We start from the raw sequence: 16,082 nt of genomic DNA, 5'->3' as shown, positions 1-16,082 counted from the left end.
CTGCATAATAATTAAAAAAACGGACTATTAATTATTGTATACATAATTGTCTATCATGATATGTGTATATAGAAGGTGGTGATTAGCTGTCAAACACAGCCGATTCTGAACGACTGGGAGCGAGCACGCGCAATTACGCAATCACCCCATCCCCTCCCTGACAGCGTGTCGTGCACGCGACTGCAAGCGGATCAGCGTCGTCTGTCCTCAAGTGTGCGCGCGCGCTCCCTCAGACGACCTGCACTTGACCAACAGCAGTAAAAACATTCAGCAGTTCCCCGCTAAGGTAAGCAAGATTACGTCATAAAAATTCCCCCAAAGGTCGTGTCCCGGGAATGTGATGCTAAAGACAGGGCAAGTATGCGTAGGCGTTTTATTTTTCATAATGGGGGTCGAGTGTGGACAACACAGCCCAGGCTTTTTGCCTATTCATCTTTCACGTGACTTGAGATATTTGTCGTTAAGTTGCCGCAGTTTTTTTTGGGTTGGGGGGGGGGGGGTGCACTGCGGCAGCTGCATCAGTGACGCTACTGGACAAGATAGATGAGGATGTTTACAAGCTGCACCGCGTGCCGATTGCGTGCTTAATTAAATATAAAGAACGTGTGCAGAGATAACTGACAAAATGGTGGATTTTTTTTTATGTGTGTGTGTGTGTGTGTGTGGGGGGGGGGTGTTAAACAGCGTTGCCAGGGTGTGTCGGCACAGGGACGACAAACATGGTAGGGAAACGTAACGGTAGAGGAAAATATCAGACAGGAAATGACGGCTAGGTGGAAAGCAGGAAACAAAACATGCATCTCAGAGTGCCTTGCTTTCGCAATTGATTAATAAATGAGTTGATTTATTTTTCTGTTTTGAGATTCAAGCAAATATTAGAGTGCAGTTCAGACAGCCACCGCTAGATGGCGCTAGCCAACGTTATAACACCGAGCGCAATCTATTCACATTGGTTTCCTGGCAATTAAAGGACAGTTTCAGCGGCGCTAATTCAGCCACCATTTAAACAACACAAAAAGTTTAGGTGCAGCCATTTTTTGTGGCATTACATTGGGGACAGCAGAAAAGAGTATTTGTTGTTGTCTGTTGTTCAATTAATTACATTTGTGAACATTTTTTTTTAATAAAATACAATTTTTTTGTTCACTTGAGCATAGTGGTTTCCCAACATTTATTTTTATTGCTATACTGCCCCCCCCTTCTTTTTTTTTTTTTTTTTAGCTAGGTACACCCTAAGCAGCGCAAAGCTTGTTTATTTTTTTTTGAAAGAAGATGGTTTGTTTAACATTTTAGCAAATCAAAGACAGGTGATTTTGCAAATAAGTCACCCTAAGACAATTTGGCAAGAAGTTGATTTATATTCCAAATAATTTGCTCTTAATTTGAAAAATGTACTGTTCCATACACACACACACACACATTATATATATATATATATATATATATATATTATTTTTGTTTTTCATATATATATATATATATATATATATATATATATATGAAAAACAACAAAAAAAACCCTGATCTGGTAAACAAAAAAAGTTATGGTTTTAAATGAGCATCAAAAAACAAAAAAAACACATCTGGTTAAAATGACTGTTGAGTAGTGTTAGAAACCCTTAAGGGTAACAATAATGTGGCAAAGGTCATCTACTTTGAAAGCCTGTATGAAATTGACTACTTCTAAAAAGCAAACAAAATGCATCAGAAGATGTTGTTGAAAAAGCACTCACCGAGGCCCTGTGCCAGTTTTTGCAGAAGCCCAACTGAGCCTTTCTTGAGCAGTTGCCATCATTGGCCATGGGCAAGGAGAAGGTCCACATCAACATCGTGGTAATTGGCCACGTGGACTCGGGCAAGTCCACCACCACGGGCCACCTCATCTACAAGTGCGGCGGTATTGACAAACGGACCATCGAGAAGTTCGAGAAGGAGGCTGCCGAGGTAAGGACGCACGAGATTATGCGTCATTTTTTGCTGTACAAATAGCTAATCAAAAAAGTAAATTGGACTATCGCTATCTCTACCAGCGATAGTGCAATTGAATTTTTATGGCTATTTACTTACATTGGCCTGTAGTGATGCTTCATTTGCAGTCTGGAAACCTAGACAAAATCATTTCTGCTTTGCGAGTCTCCAAGGATAGCACAAAGTGGCTATATTTGTTGCCATGCAGTCACTTAAAAAAATGACATCACAGAGATATGAAAAGCAGCTAAAAATAAGAAACTGTTGCTTAGGTCACAAAACAGAAAATTCCTACCTTTGTCACAATGAAAAGTTATTTTGCTCAGGTGCATCTGCTTGAGCTTGTGTACACATCGAACCGAGACTATCATTCACAGCAGACAGTTTCTTTTGAAATTGTCCAGATGGGGAAGGGGTCGTTCAAGTACGCCTGGGTGCTGGACAAGTTGAAGGCCGAGAGGGAGCGTGGGATCACCATTGACATCTCGCTGTGGAAGTTCGAGACAACCAAGTACTATGTGACCATCATCGACGCTCCAGGCCACAGGGACTTCATCAAGAATATGATCACCGGGACTTCCCAGGTGGGAAAAATGAAGGAACAAAGACAGAGTTGACCAGATTTGCATTGATATGCCGAATGGTCTCCCATCTTTCAGGCCGACTGCGCTGTACTGATCGTGGCTGCTGGCGTGGGGGAGTTTGAGGCCGGCATCTCCAAGAACGGGCAGACCCGAGAGCATGCACTGCTAGCTTACACGTTGGGCGTGAAGCAGCTCATCGTGGGCATCAACAAGATGGACTCCACCGAGCCCAACTACAGCCAGAAGCGTTATGAGGAAATTGTCAAGGAAGTCAGCACCTACATCAAGAAGATTGGCTACAATCCAGACACTGTACCTTTCGTGCCCATCTCTGGCTGGAATGGAGACAACATGCTTGATGCCAGCCCCAATGTATGTACATTTTATTTTTTTGCCAAAGTTCTGCTGTGTTTCCTGCTGTACTTCCCTTGTTTACTAACAGTTTTCAATGTTGTAGATGCAATGGTTTAAAGGATGGAAGATCAACAGAAAAGATGGAAATGCATCAGGGACCACACTGCTTGAAGCCCTGGACGCTATCCAGCCACCCACTCGTCCAACAGACAAACCTCTTCGTCTGCCCCTTCAAGACGTTTACAAGATTGGAGGCATGTCAATAACTCAATTTATTCTAACTATCATTGAAAACTTAGCAGATTCTTGGATAATAATTTCTTGGGTTCCGATATCCACGTCCCAATAGATCAGTTGTTCTAAACCAAAATATTGTACCGAGATCAAAAGGTGCTTTGTTTTTCAAAATTCTGGTACAAACAGGACAAAATGTTCAGCTAGATGAGAATATCCACGATCACTTCCAGACAAATGGCAAATTTGACGCAGTGTTCTCCATGCTTAGGTATTGGCACCGTTCCGGTAGGCCGTGTGGAAACGGGCATCCTAAAGCCCGGTATGGTGGTAACGTTTGCCCCTGTCAACATAACCACCGAGGTCAAGTCTGTGGAGATGCACCACGAGGCGCTCTCTGAGGCCCTGCCGGGAGACAACGTTGGCTTCAATGTCAAAAATGTGTCGGTGAAGGACATCCGCCGCGGAAACGTAGCTGGAGACAGCAAGACTGATCCGCCGCAGGAGGCTGCTAGTTTCACTGCTCAGGTGGACATTTTCGTCGTCAGAAGACCTAGTTTGCATATTTTAAAAATTGCTTATTTCAAATGCCACATTATTTCTATACTTTATTTGTTAAAGCAACACTAAAGAACTTTCAATTTTTATTGATTATGAAGATACATTGCCCATGAAGACCAGCACCTAGCGTCATGAAAGCCTGAGCTCCCAGTCAATTGCATTTGGACTGAATTACATTTCTGTTAACTGTGACTGTGTGAAGGATGACTCGACATGAACCAAATCGTGTAGAAACAGTATCATACTTTTGAGTTAATTCGCAGTTCTACACTGACACAAGCAGCCATGCAACTATCAAATGTATAGCTATTTATTGCAACAATGCAACTTTCTGAGCGCTGAAATCAACATTACCATTTTTGTACATTAACAGCTATTGTACTTACTAGTCCAGGACCAGAAGCAAGGAAGCGTCATATGGAAATCCCTTCTCGTGTCTGAGAGTGAACACAGGGCCAGTGTAGATCTGTGGTGGCAATTTTATCTGGTTCCCTCTTTTTTGTCTCCTTAAACAAAACTTTGTATATATCTGGTTGTTTTTGCAGAACTTGCCACGGAATCAGTAATGGATGTATGTCGTGTAGGAGTTACCATGTTTGTAGTTTTCTGTGTAGCTGGGATCCTGCCACCCTCGTCGAAGTTGCTTACTACCAGTAAAAACAATACAGACCTCCTCATGTTGTGACAAAATTACAATTGAGCTTTGTATTTTTAAGATGATTTTATCAAAAGAAGTAATAAAATATTTAATAAAAGGTAAAAAGCTTCTTATTGTTGCTTTAAATAACGATAATGAAAAATTAAACAATTTGATGCTGGGACTGAAACAGGCTAATTCTATCTGCATTATTCTTCTATTGGGGGGGGGTAAATCAAAAATTTCGTGTGACCACATGCTTCGCCTTTCAATGTGCCTGCAGGTCATCATCCTGAACCACCCAGGCCAGATCAGTGCCGGCTACGCCCCAGTGCTAGACTGTCACACGGCTCACATCGCCTGCAAGTTCGCCGAGCTCAAGGAAAAGATAGACCGCCGCTCTGGTAAAAAACTGGAGGACAACCCCAAATCCCTCAAATCGGGAGATGCGGCCATCGTGGACATGACTCCGGGCAAACCCATGTGTGTTGAGAGCTTCTCAGAGTATCCACCGCTGGGTAAGTTTGAGAAGAACAGCTAGGGTAGCTCTTGACAAAATGTGGGAAACTAACACCTCAAATTGCAAGTTGACCTTTGTCTTCCAATAACACAAAGGTTTCTTGACTCATTTTCTGCCAGTCCAATTAAAATAGATATTTGACAGCCACGGCAGTAACTTGAACAAGTTTCCCCATCTTGACTTGCAGGTCGCTTCGCAGTGCGTGACATGCGCCAAACGGTTGCCGTGGGAGTTATTAAGGGCGTGGAGAAGAAGGCCTCCACAACTGGCAAAATCACCAAGTCCGCCCAGAAGGCCCAGAGGAATAAATGAATGTTGTGCTATGCTGGCGACCCCAGGGTCTCCCAGGGCAGGAAATCAGTCATCCGGCTTCATCCCATGATTGGCTGCTTCAACTTAATAACCAAAGACTGGTTAATCATCACAATGCATCGCAAAACCATCCGAAGGAAAGAAAAAAATACAAACAGATCTGATGACTCCTATCGTAGTTGAATTACCATGATATATAATGTGATAACACATAGTTTTAAGTGTTTACTGTTCATATGATTCATGGCAATACCATTCTGTGGTAGTGTTCAACTAGGGGTATTCCAATCTATCGCCTAACTAGAGCTCTCAAGTACAGGTACTGTTTACATAGTGAATGTTGTCCTTTCTTAGTGTCCGTTTTACGTTATACTGCGCTCTGTACAATATGAGCCCAGGACTAGCCGTTAAAACTACTGTGTTTTTCTGACTTGTAAGTAGGTAGAACGTGACGTTTTGTTGTGGTTAAGCTTTAACTAGCATTTAAAACAAACGACATCGTGTGACCTTTGAGGAGCTCCAAGTATGCCTCCTATTTCTTTAAGCACTTTCATTGGCACTTTGCTAACTTTGCACATGCACTGGAGATATATTTAAAAACTGACTAAGCTATTGCACCTTACTGTAGGATGGCACAAGACGCTTTTCCACATTAAACAATTCCACTCAGCACGTTGGCTGTGTTTCTCTGTCATTTTGAGTGTTTCTGTATTTACTCAGAAGGACTGAAAAGCAAGGCTTGGAATGCATTCAAAATTCTCAATGGATGTAAATCCCAATTACAAAATTCCAAGACTAAGCTACAACTGCACTGGAATTGAGCGCAAAAGAAGATAAGCTTGTCCAGTTTTTACACTAAAAAGGAATCCTTCAAATTGACTGATAACATAGTATAATCAAAACAAAAACTCTTTGTCAAGACCAAGACTCAATGGGTGGTGTCAGTTAAGTCCAAAACAGAGGCTGAACGAAGATCAAGCTTTTTAGAACTCAAATGCAAATCTGAACTCAAATGCAAATCTGAACTCAAAACCTGGTGGAGTTGTGAGCAAGACTTTAATACCAAGGAGTCAGCGCAAAGCAAATAGAGAGTTAATTCCAAGTAAAGACAAAGCCTGAGTCAAAGGCTATTCTAGACTAGGATTTTAACAACTCAAGACCAAGAGTTGGAAGAGACAGTCAAAACTGAGACTTTAGTCAAGGCAAAGTCAAGAACATTAGTTTGAGGACCTCAGATCAAGTCAAGAGCGAGACGGATAGAATGTTAGGATTAAGATTGAGAGGAGTCAAGGCCGAGACCAACAATTTGAGGCCAAGTGAAAACCAAAATTTTGAGACATAAGGCATTTCATTAGTAATGAAACCAAAATCAGAAAACAAGTGAGCTGTGACACATGCAATTTGAGCCAGAGGGACGTTTGATGTGAATATTCGTTAAAGAGGGTGGTAAAAAGCCAAAAGGACCAATTTATCTACATAACTCTAGTTCCACAAACAATATTAAAATACAATCTTTAGACTAGTGGGGATACACAGTGACATATTGCAAATAAAATGTTTGGCTTGACTGAGTCAAGACCAAGACATTGTGGAGTCAAGGCCAGGTCAAGACCAACACTTTGGAGGAGTACAAAGCAAAAACAAAAAACTCAGGGTGGCGGTACAAGTCAAGACCAATTTGATGGTAAAGAACAATACCAAGTCCTACGTATAACAATTATAACAGAGTTAATTACTATTATAACTACAATTTACTGTTAAAGAGTAATTAAAAAACTGTTTTTATATGTACATACCGAGTAGATGAAATATCTTTATTAAACAGAATAACATAGACTGAACTAGTCAAGTTACAGAGAAAAAACAAGTCCAATGTAAACAACTTAAAAACAAAACTAAACAAAACAAAATGAATGAACAACAATTTTGGAACGCTACTCAATTTAAGATCAAGTTTGGTCATAAACCCAGATTATGTGTGATGTTTGACCAACACTTCAGCAACATATACAATTGGTAACAACTAAATAATATAACAAAATAGAGACTTAACCATTCAATGACAAATTAGGACGTCAAATTAGGCAAGAATTTCCATCAAACTGTTGAGAAAACCAAAATGCAGGGGACTTACTGCCAAACCTAGGGTTTCTCTGCAAAAATAAAACTTGGAATATACTGTACGTATATATCAAGGGTGGGCAAAGTATGGACCACGTGCCACATTCACCTCCTCCATTCTTTATCAAGACTGAGCATTTATATGATCGGGACAAGTATATTTTTTGCATTGGGAACATTTTGCCCATTTAGTTCAAATGCCTTTTTTTTTTTTAAATGCAGCAACATGGCTCATTTATTGTAAATACTATTAAACACTTCCTTTGCCAATGTGCATTCCAAAAATTCAGGAATTCAATTTTTTTTTTGTCTTCTAAGGCGAGAGGACTATTTTTTTTGTACATTGTGAAATATGTTATGATGCTGCAAAGGCCTGAGTATATCGTAGGAGGTCTTGGCCATATCTTCATGTATCATACACACACCTCATGACATTTTAGAGCAGGTCCACAACCTTAAATCAAACCACTAAAGAACCCATATGTTTGTTTTCAGAATCAAATACACAAAGGGGTGCCCACCCCTGATTGATAGCAACTTCTCCATACCTGTGCTCAAACTGAAGCAGACAGATTAGAATCCCCAATTTTGGCTGCGTTCTCTGCCCCCACGTCGCCCACCACGTCCTCGGTCCCGACCCCCTCGATCAGACATGTCCTTCTCCCTCTTGTGCTTCTCATACCTTTCCGCCATTTGCACCAACTCCATGGGGACATCCTGCAGGGCCCATTTCCATTGTGACTTGTTAGCCTGTTTGAAGATGTTTTTTTTTTTTTGTGGACTAACCTGGCCCGATCGCTGCAGGATGGGAATCAGCTCCGGTGCCATCCTCCAGTTTTCTCTTGTTACCAGGGTAATGGAAGTTCCGGAGCGTCTGGGTCATAAAAAATCTTGTTTTAATATGTCATTTTTAAAAGCATTTTTATTTTTGTCCACATAGGTTATCTTTCCCCAGCCTCACCCCGCTCGTCCAGTGCGGCCCACGCGGTGCACATATTCCTCGATGTTTCGAGGGAAGTCGTAGTTTACAACGTGAGTGATGTCATGGACATCCAAGCCACGAGACGCCAAGTCCGTGGCCACAAGGATACGAACGCGGCCTACACGGTGCCAAAATAAAAGACATTCAAATAACACTTGGAGCAAAGCTTATTGTCATTCAATCGCATAATTAGGAAGCCCTTCAAACAAATTCACAAAATTATGAAACTGTGTGGCATAAAGCATCGGAAAGCAACAACTGTTAGCTACTGTTAACGCGTGTACCCTACTTACCTGTTGGCTTTGATACGATAGCGATTATCTTAACTTCATTATACTCATTTATTGCTTGACTCAAACGTTTCAACTGCAGATAACCAGTAGGTAAAACAGATGTCCCATTTAAGGCAAGACACTTCTTCTGTGGTTCACCTTCTTTAAAGTCCTTGAGCGCCTCCTCACGATCAAACTGCTCCCGGTCGCCATGTAAACTTTGCACGACCAAACCGTGAAGACACATGTCACTAGATAGGTCATCGCACCTGTGAAGGGACTGCATGATTTTTACCATTCCGGGTAAGTTTAGCAAAACATCTACATGGACACATTATCTAGAGTCTTGACACTTAGCAATGTTTTCTTCGGTAAATGCAACATTGTGTAGAAATAACTTACACGATCTTCTTGCCGACAAAGATGATAACTTTATCTTCAGGGAGCAAATTCCCTAAGAATCCAAACAGGTAAGACTTTTTGTCTTCTTCATGTACCACCAGCACATTCTGCTGCACCGTATCTACAGCCTGTCACACGTGAGACCAATTAATCCATCTTCTAATCATTTACTTGTAGATTGTTATTATTGAGTTATTTTTTTTATAATGCTAAAACAAAATGTACCAAGGGTGCTTGACATGTCGTGCTCACTTACTGCCAGGTCCAGGGTGCCAACATAGACCATCATGGGATTCTTGAGGTATGATTTGGCCAGACGTCTCACGCCTGTGGGCCAGGTGGCACTGAAACAGATCACATGGTGCAATCCATGATTTGAATGTGTAAAGTAGCATTATCTGGTGGACACTACTGGAAATAATTTTCTTCTCCTTTAAAAAAAAAGTACAGTATACAGTATTAGCATTTAAAAGCTAAAGCCCTGGATTCAGATTGGAGTAGTATCTAAAGTAAGAGTTGTTTCACAGAGTTAAGAATATGAATGCATTTGAAATTTTTAGCAGTATTTAAGATGACAACTTCTAAAATGTTTTAATACCTTGTCATAACAGTCTGTCTGTCAGGCCGGATGTCCAGCAGAATCTTCATGATTTGAGGTTCGAAGCCCATGTCCAGCATCCGATCTGCTTCATCTAGCACCTGTTTGAAGTTGTTTGGCATGTCAATATACAACAATCATTAAGGGAAGGACATGAAATAGTGGCTAATAGCAAAAACAAACAGACAACAAACCAAGTAAGTGATGGAGCGAAGACTGATGAGCTCGTTCATTTGCAGATCGTTTAGTCGTCCCGGTGTGGCGATGACGATGTCCACGCCACTGCGCACCAAGATGATCTGACCTTTTCTGTCTCCGCCGCCATAGATGCAGATGCTAACAGAAAACAGAAACTGTTTCTGGCAACGTAGAGCTTCCCAAGTATATCACATCTTCATCATCATTGAAGGCTTAAATCAAGTCGCGACTTGACTTGACTGTGATCAGACCTTTGTTGGCATTTTATGCAGTAATGGAGATCATAGGTCATGTAAATTTGCAGAGTGATCAATAATGTCACTGATCCGATCACCAGAAGTACAAAAGTTCTGAGAGAAATTATGGCTATTTGCATTGGTATGAATATTTCTTGTATCGTTATAAGAATGTTTGCTATATAATTAGTTTCCTGATTTACCGTATATACTTGTCGATACAAAGCAATTTAATTACAGTATAGTAATGTAAGTTGCAGTAAATTGTTGCATCCATTATTTCTGTCTTGGGTTGTTTTTGATGATTGATGTTTTTACCTGTGCAAGTTATTTAGATAGACATTGTACTATTGGATCAGTGATTATTATTATTTTTTTTAATAAACTCACTGATCATGAAGAATCCTGATCTGTAAAAACTGATCTAATTAAAATTGAAAAAAATGTCAAATTGGTTGCCCAACAGAGTCCTAGCATTGCAGCATTTCAGCCTCTTTGCAGAAAATACAGCATGATTTACTTATTCATGTATGAAGGCAGACTGTCGTTTTAAATCAATTAAGATACTCACAACAATCTGGCTTTATTTTTTAAAAAAACAATTATCAATATTTAAGTTTGTTTTCTAACATGTCAGTCACAAAACCAGTAATAAAGTGTTTATTTCTGAAAAAGTTGTTTTCGAATTTAAAAAGATAGAAACGAAAATTTGTGATTTATTCTGATTCATCGAGAGAATAATGTATAGTGGTTAGTTACTGTATATGATATCACTAAATTTCACGTGCTGTGGGTGGCTCTTGAATAACAAGCCAGTGTGCTAACCTTTTGTAGTCTTTGTAGCGATACTTGCTACACTCCTCTTCTATTTGCAAAGCCAGCTCTCGGGTGGGGGTCAGCACCAGCATTCCGGGACCTTCACGCTCTGATCGAGGTCTGCCCATACAAATACATAAAAATGTATTCTTGTTTCTTCAAAAAGGGCAACCATACAGATGCAGGACTCACAAGGGTTGTCCATCCATGTGGATGAATCCGGGTAGAAGGTAAGCTAAAGTTTTGCCCGTTCCTGTTTGAGCAATGGCAATCAGGTCCTCCCCACTGAGCAGCACGGGCCATGCCTGAGACTGAGGAAAAAGCACATACTTGAAATTCGACAGAAAGATGAGAAAATATAAATGTAAGAGATGAAATTCCGATAGCCTACTATAATTTTTTTTCGAATGTCATTTAAGCCTTTTATCCAGAACCTTGCAAATGTGCTGCAATTGCATATTTACATAAAATACATAATGGAAAAAAAACTTAAAAAATAGTAACATAGGTTGAATATAAAAGTCTGCTAATTATTTCCACCCCACAAAACTGATTTTCAATCTTCATTTTACTTATTGCAAAAAAGCCTAAATAAAGAAAATATCTGCTTTAATTGCCCTCCAGAGGTGGTCTGATGTAATACCTAAACAGTGTACAGAATTGACTTTTTACCTGACTGTCAAAGCATCAGTAGTTCTACTTAACTTGATTACTATGCAAAAGTACAGAACGCAACAGAATGGAGACAGTAGACACCTGGATGGGGGTTGGTTTAACAAAGCCGACCCGATGGATATTATCCATGATTTCTGGGTAAAGCTGAAATGCCTCCAAAAAGCTCCGGCAGGGGTTGGGTATGGGCCGTTTTTTCTCACCCTCTATAAGGTCGTCCACAAAGATGTTATTATTCATCTTCCTGTGCGCAAAATATGACAAAAATACTCAGCTAAATAGATGTGACATAAAATGAATGGATTTGCTTTGACATTTACCTCCAATCAGAAACTTCTTCAGTGTTGAGGAGGGACACGCTTTCTGCCTCAGTGTAGAAATTCTTCTTTATGGGTGGAAGGTCTGCAAGATTATTACAGAGAGGGATAAAATATATCAAACCCAGTCGCAAGCTTGTTCAACTGAAACATTATTTATAAAAATAACTGTTAAGTGTTTACTATTTGCACTATATTTACTATATTGTATAAAAATAAAAAGGAAATTAAGTACAAAACAACTTTTTTCTGTTAACTTAATAAAAATAGGAATTATGGTCAGGTTAGTCTGTGCATTTTCAAGAGTTAACATCTTGAACGTTTTACTGGTACGTAAAGTGTGTCTTTATGTGTATTGTGATGACTGTGTACCGATTCATCACCTTTCCACTTCATCTCTTGATATTTGTCCATGTTATCCCGAATGCTGTTCCAGTCTATGGTCACACGAGTCGGGGCCACCTCAGATGCCTGTAATTGCGTCGCGGACCACACAGAGCCAATTCCTTCATTTCTTCCTTCTGCTCCTCTTCTTCCATGTCCTCCTAGGTTATTGATTCTAATAAATACTCTGTGAAGAGTTTTCATTTGAGACCAGTGGACTTACCACCGTGGAATCGAGGGCTCTCGTTGGTCAGTAGCTCTTCAATCATTTCTTTTGCTTTCTGCTGGGCGTCAGAGAGTCCAAAGATGACCACCTCTGCCTCAATCTCACCGTCGTTGATCTGTAACAGCAGTTAAATCTAATAACGAATGCCTTTATTGCATCTAAATATTGCTTTTACCTCATCCTGGGTGATATGACAGTCTGATTGTGAAAATGCTTCTTTGACGAATTCTGCATCTTAATTTTGTTGCAAGTTAGCCCTGACCGCACCTTATTATTTGATGAACGTTTAAACCCTTAACGACCATAAATTGTCTCAGTTATGAAAGCATTGAAACAAAAACAGTAACACTTTTTATAGCTTTTATCACATCGGATCACTTCAATAATTTTCAATTGAGATATTAAAAAAAAAAAAAACACTAAAAAATGTTTTAATGCTGTGTTTGTTAAAAGAAAAAAAGACTTTTTAGGGGGCATAAATGTATATTATTTTACTCTAAAAAGCTTTGACATCGGATCACTTCAATAATTTTCAATTGAGATATTAAAAAAAAAAAACACTAAAAAATGTTTTAATGCTGTGTTTGTTAAAAGAAAAAAAAGACTTTTTAGGGGGCATAAATGTATATTATTTTACTCTAAAAAGCTTTGAAGTAGGTAAATAACTCCTAACATCACAAATTTTAATGCATTTTATTTTTAGGGCAATTGTTAAAAAAATGCAACCTATTACTCCAAGGGAAAATAAACGCCCACCCCCCTTTTTAACAATTGTTTTTTTTTTTCTTTTGACAAATCTTTTCAATCATATCAGCTCTCAGACATAAAATTTGTAGGGTATTTCTTGTATGTTTGATGCTGTCAGAAGAACCACTGCTTTATTTTAAGGAACAAACCGACAATGTGTCTGTCACACATATGTAAATTTGTATCCCCAAATGTTTTAAGGAATAAATTAAAAAGGCCCTTTGGTTTGTCAATTTATAATATCACATACTTTAATCCATGTTTATTTTTTTAAACAAAATATTTTAGAAAAAAAACACCCCACTAAGAATTACATTGTGAAAAGTTAATGTTGACATTTCTTTCAACTTGGTGCATTTTTTCCAATTTCACCTGGTTTGTTGAGAACACACCCTTAATTTGGGGGTCGGGTTCATTTTACCATAAATACAGTGTTGCGAAGCATCCATGATGTACCAAGTTTATGATGGCGTGAATAGGCCAAAAGACCAAAATCAAATGGATCAAATGGAATACCTTTCCTTGAACAAGAATGGACTCTGACTTTGGTTACAGTCTGCTCACTCCTTTTAATAAAATAATGCCGTAACAACCTTAGCTAATACGAGCTGCTGTTAGCTGCAATAGGCACTTGCTGCTACCAGCCAACTGACGCTTGCCGTATGTATAGCTCGTTTCGTTACGGTAATTATTTTAAGTAAATATACGACCGATATAAAAGTGCACATCTCTGAGTCAAAACTCAACCTCAACTTATGTGCCTGACAAAACAATCTTGTTCGAATTGTGTCGAATAAACAAGAAGTTCTAGTTTTTAAGATACCGTTTAATGGACGCGCCCATGATTTTTTTTTTTTTTTTGGGGGGGGGGGGCTTCTTATATTTGGAGTGCAGTACAGTATTCACTTTTTACTTCGATTCTACTCGGAATGAGTATCGTAAAAATTTAAATGCATCTCAACTCCAGTCAATTACAGGTAAAAGTATAATGGACACAAAAACATGTAAACATACAAATTAACCGACTGTCAATCAGCACAGACATGACCTTTCAACTTGCCTTGATTCTCGCACCACTATTCTCCTCCAGTTCACGTTTTTTAGCACCTCCGCGACCTTAAAACAGAAATTGAGAAGTTTAATAAATTAAAACTCGTATTTAAATGAGTACAAACGGCAAAAACCAGAACCAAGTTAAGCTAGTAGCGGGCTATGCATTGGCTACCATGCCAATTAGCAACACTAATTAAACAGAACAAGGGGGGGAAAAAAAACAGGCAATGCTGTGGACACAACTGTACAGTGGACATTACCTAGGCAATTTTCTAAATAACTAAATGTCTAATAACATGCCAAAAACCAGTAAACACTGACCAAATTTACTGTTCATGAAGTATACGGAAAAAAATACATACCAATTATTCTCCCAACCAAGCCATTTTCCACGGTGATTAAGACGGGTGAATTGGAACCGAAATGGCGGTTTCTGTCCGGTCCTCGCTCGTTGCTCCGTGAAAAAACCCCGTCATTTTCTCTTCTTTGGACCTCGCGCCTATTACTGCCGCCATTATAATCTTCTCCAGTTTCCCCGCGAGCTATGAATTTGTTCCTGTTTCGAACACCGAAAGAAATATTTCTACTAGGCGTAGTTTTAGACGTTGTCGGTGTTGGCTCGAGCTCATTTTCGTCCTCTTCCCAATCCGACATTTTTAAATTGAACTTGAACCAAGGTGTTAGCGTTTGGTAATCGAGATGACGCCTTGAATGACTCTTGGCAAGTCTGAGTTTCACTTCCATTGTCATAAAATCAAGTACTGTAGTGTTAAAAAAGAAAAGAAAAGAAAAAAGATTATTTTCTTTGAAGCGATCTCCACCCGTTGCAGTTCAACAGTTGTGTATGGGGACGTAAATGTTTTGGACGTTTTATCATCCAGATCATTGACTATGAGTGATGTCTGATCATTGATTTGAGGCTCAAATTTCCCATTTTAACAAATGTGTCATCTTCCAATGGTAGTTTTGGTTTTGTGGGGCTCTGGATGAGGGTAATACAGTAATATTAAAAAAATGAATGAATAACCAATTATCTTTTTTTTTGATAACTTTTATAGAAGTGTGTGGATGTAGGATGATAATCATTAAACCACTGGGATGAAATCGAGTTGACTCTTAAAATGAAAGACAATTACTATAGAAACTTTCTCTTAAAGTTTTTATTAAAGAATAACAAAATCATTTTGGCTTTTTCTCATACAGAGAATTAATGTGCACTTGTAATAAATTAATTTCAAAGTAAACATAGTGTTAACATTGTCAAGCTTTTTAAGGCCCGTTGTGTAACAGTAAACAATAAATTACCGTTCAAGCAGTATAGAGAAAATGCATTATTTAAAATACAATGCAAAAATCAGTGGTGAGAGCTACGTGAGTTAAACGAACTAGATTGAAAAATGATCCCCAGTTAGTAGGCTGATAAGCAAATAACATGGCATTCATTTGTAAACTACACAAAAAGGTACCGTGAAGCGATCAACACATTCTTAAACGTGAATAATTTCTTTGTTTTTCAAAGTCTTCAATCAAAATCCTCCAACATTAAGACACATTCAACTAGTGTAGTGTGTCACATTTTCAGGCGTTACAGACTCCACTGTGCTTTTTGTATTGCGTCATACCAGCAATAACATATTTAAATACACTGGCCTGTTAGAAAATACTCCGATCTTGTTAATAGACAAACAAAAGACATTTAAGACTACTGTGAATCAGTATGTTGGCAATCTGAGATTCGAGCCAAAAAAAAAAAAGTATTTTACGGTTGAAATATGACGACAGTTTGACAAGACTCACAACTTTTGCAACAAAAGAGAGATAAATTGGCCTCACACTGACAGATTAGAACACAAAGCGGTATTAATACAAGCTCTACCTGAAATGTGAC

General features: G+C 39.0%; 2 protein-coding genes across 6 annotated transcripts; one reads left to right on the top strand and one right to left on the bottom strand.

Annotated features, from left to right (window-relative positions):
• Positions 1-147: 147 nt before the first annotated feature.
• Positions 148-5,842, top strand: LOC148419970 (elongation factor 1-alpha 1). 3 transcript variants are annotated; one of them, XM_088421787.1, is made up of 8 exons: positions 148-286; positions 1,750-1,944; positions 2,373-2,552; positions 2,628-2,924; positions 3,010-3,160; positions 3,412-3,668; positions 4,622-4,856; positions 5,046-5,842. In XM_088421787.1, exons 2-8 carry the CDS (start codon positions 1,801-1,803, stop codon positions 5,168-5,170), a joined length of 1,389 nt encoding a protein of 462 aa, XP_088277913.1. In that variant the 5' UTR covers positions 148-286; positions 1,750-1,800; the 3' UTR covers positions 5,171-5,842. The 3 variants fall into 3 exon arrangements, with proteins under 3 accessions (XP_088277913.1, XP_088277914.1, XP_088277915.1); XM_088421788.1 differs by having other exon boundaries at positions 153-286; positions 1,759-1,944; XM_088421789.1 differs by having other exon boundaries at positions 168-286; positions 1,786-1,944.
• Positions 5,843-6,963: 1,121 nt separating this feature from the next.
• ddx43 (DEAD (Asp-Glu-Ala-Asp) box polypeptide 43) lies at positions 6,964-14,866 on the bottom strand. 3 transcript variants are annotated; one of them, XM_088421565.1, is made up of 16 exons: positions 14,557-14,866; positions 14,202-14,257; positions 12,392-12,509; positions 12,168-12,329; positions 11,788-11,869; positions 11,552-11,711; positions 10,988-11,106; positions 10,805-10,915; positions 9,740-9,881; positions 9,546-9,646; positions 9,204-9,291; positions 8,948-9,075; positions 8,705-8,814; positions 8,253-8,391; positions 8,078-8,165; positions 6,964-8,008 (listed from the first exon to the last, which is right to left on the bottom strand). In XM_088421565.1, the coding sequence occupies exons 1-16, from the start codon at positions 14,846-14,848 to the stop codon at positions 7,865-7,867; spliced, it is 2,040 nt and encodes a 679-aa protein (XP_088277691.1). In that variant the 5' UTR covers positions 14,849-14,866; the 3' UTR covers positions 6,964-7,864. The 3 variants fall into 3 exon arrangements, 2 of the variants coding, with proteins under 2 accessions (XP_088277691.1, XP_088277692.1); XM_088421566.1 differs by having other exon boundaries at positions 12,168-12,326; XR_015866398.1 differs by lacking the exon at positions 6,964-8,008 and having other exon boundaries at positions 8,079-8,165; positions 8,705-8,825.
• Between the last annotated feature and the right edge of the window lie 1,216 nt (positions 14,867-16,082).

This window comes from Hippichthys cyanospilos, chromosome 8 (genome assembly GCF_059441005.1).
Source record: "Hippichthys cyanospilos isolate Australia breed blue-spotted pipefish chromosome 8, RoL_Hcya_1.0, whole genome shotgun sequence".
NCBI lineage: Eukaryota > Metazoa > Chordata > Actinopteri > Syngnathiformes > Syngnathidae > Hippichthys > Hippichthys cyanospilos.
The sequence above is the reverse complement of the archived record's forward strand: the minus strand, read 5'-3'. Positions and strand labels throughout refer to the sequence as shown.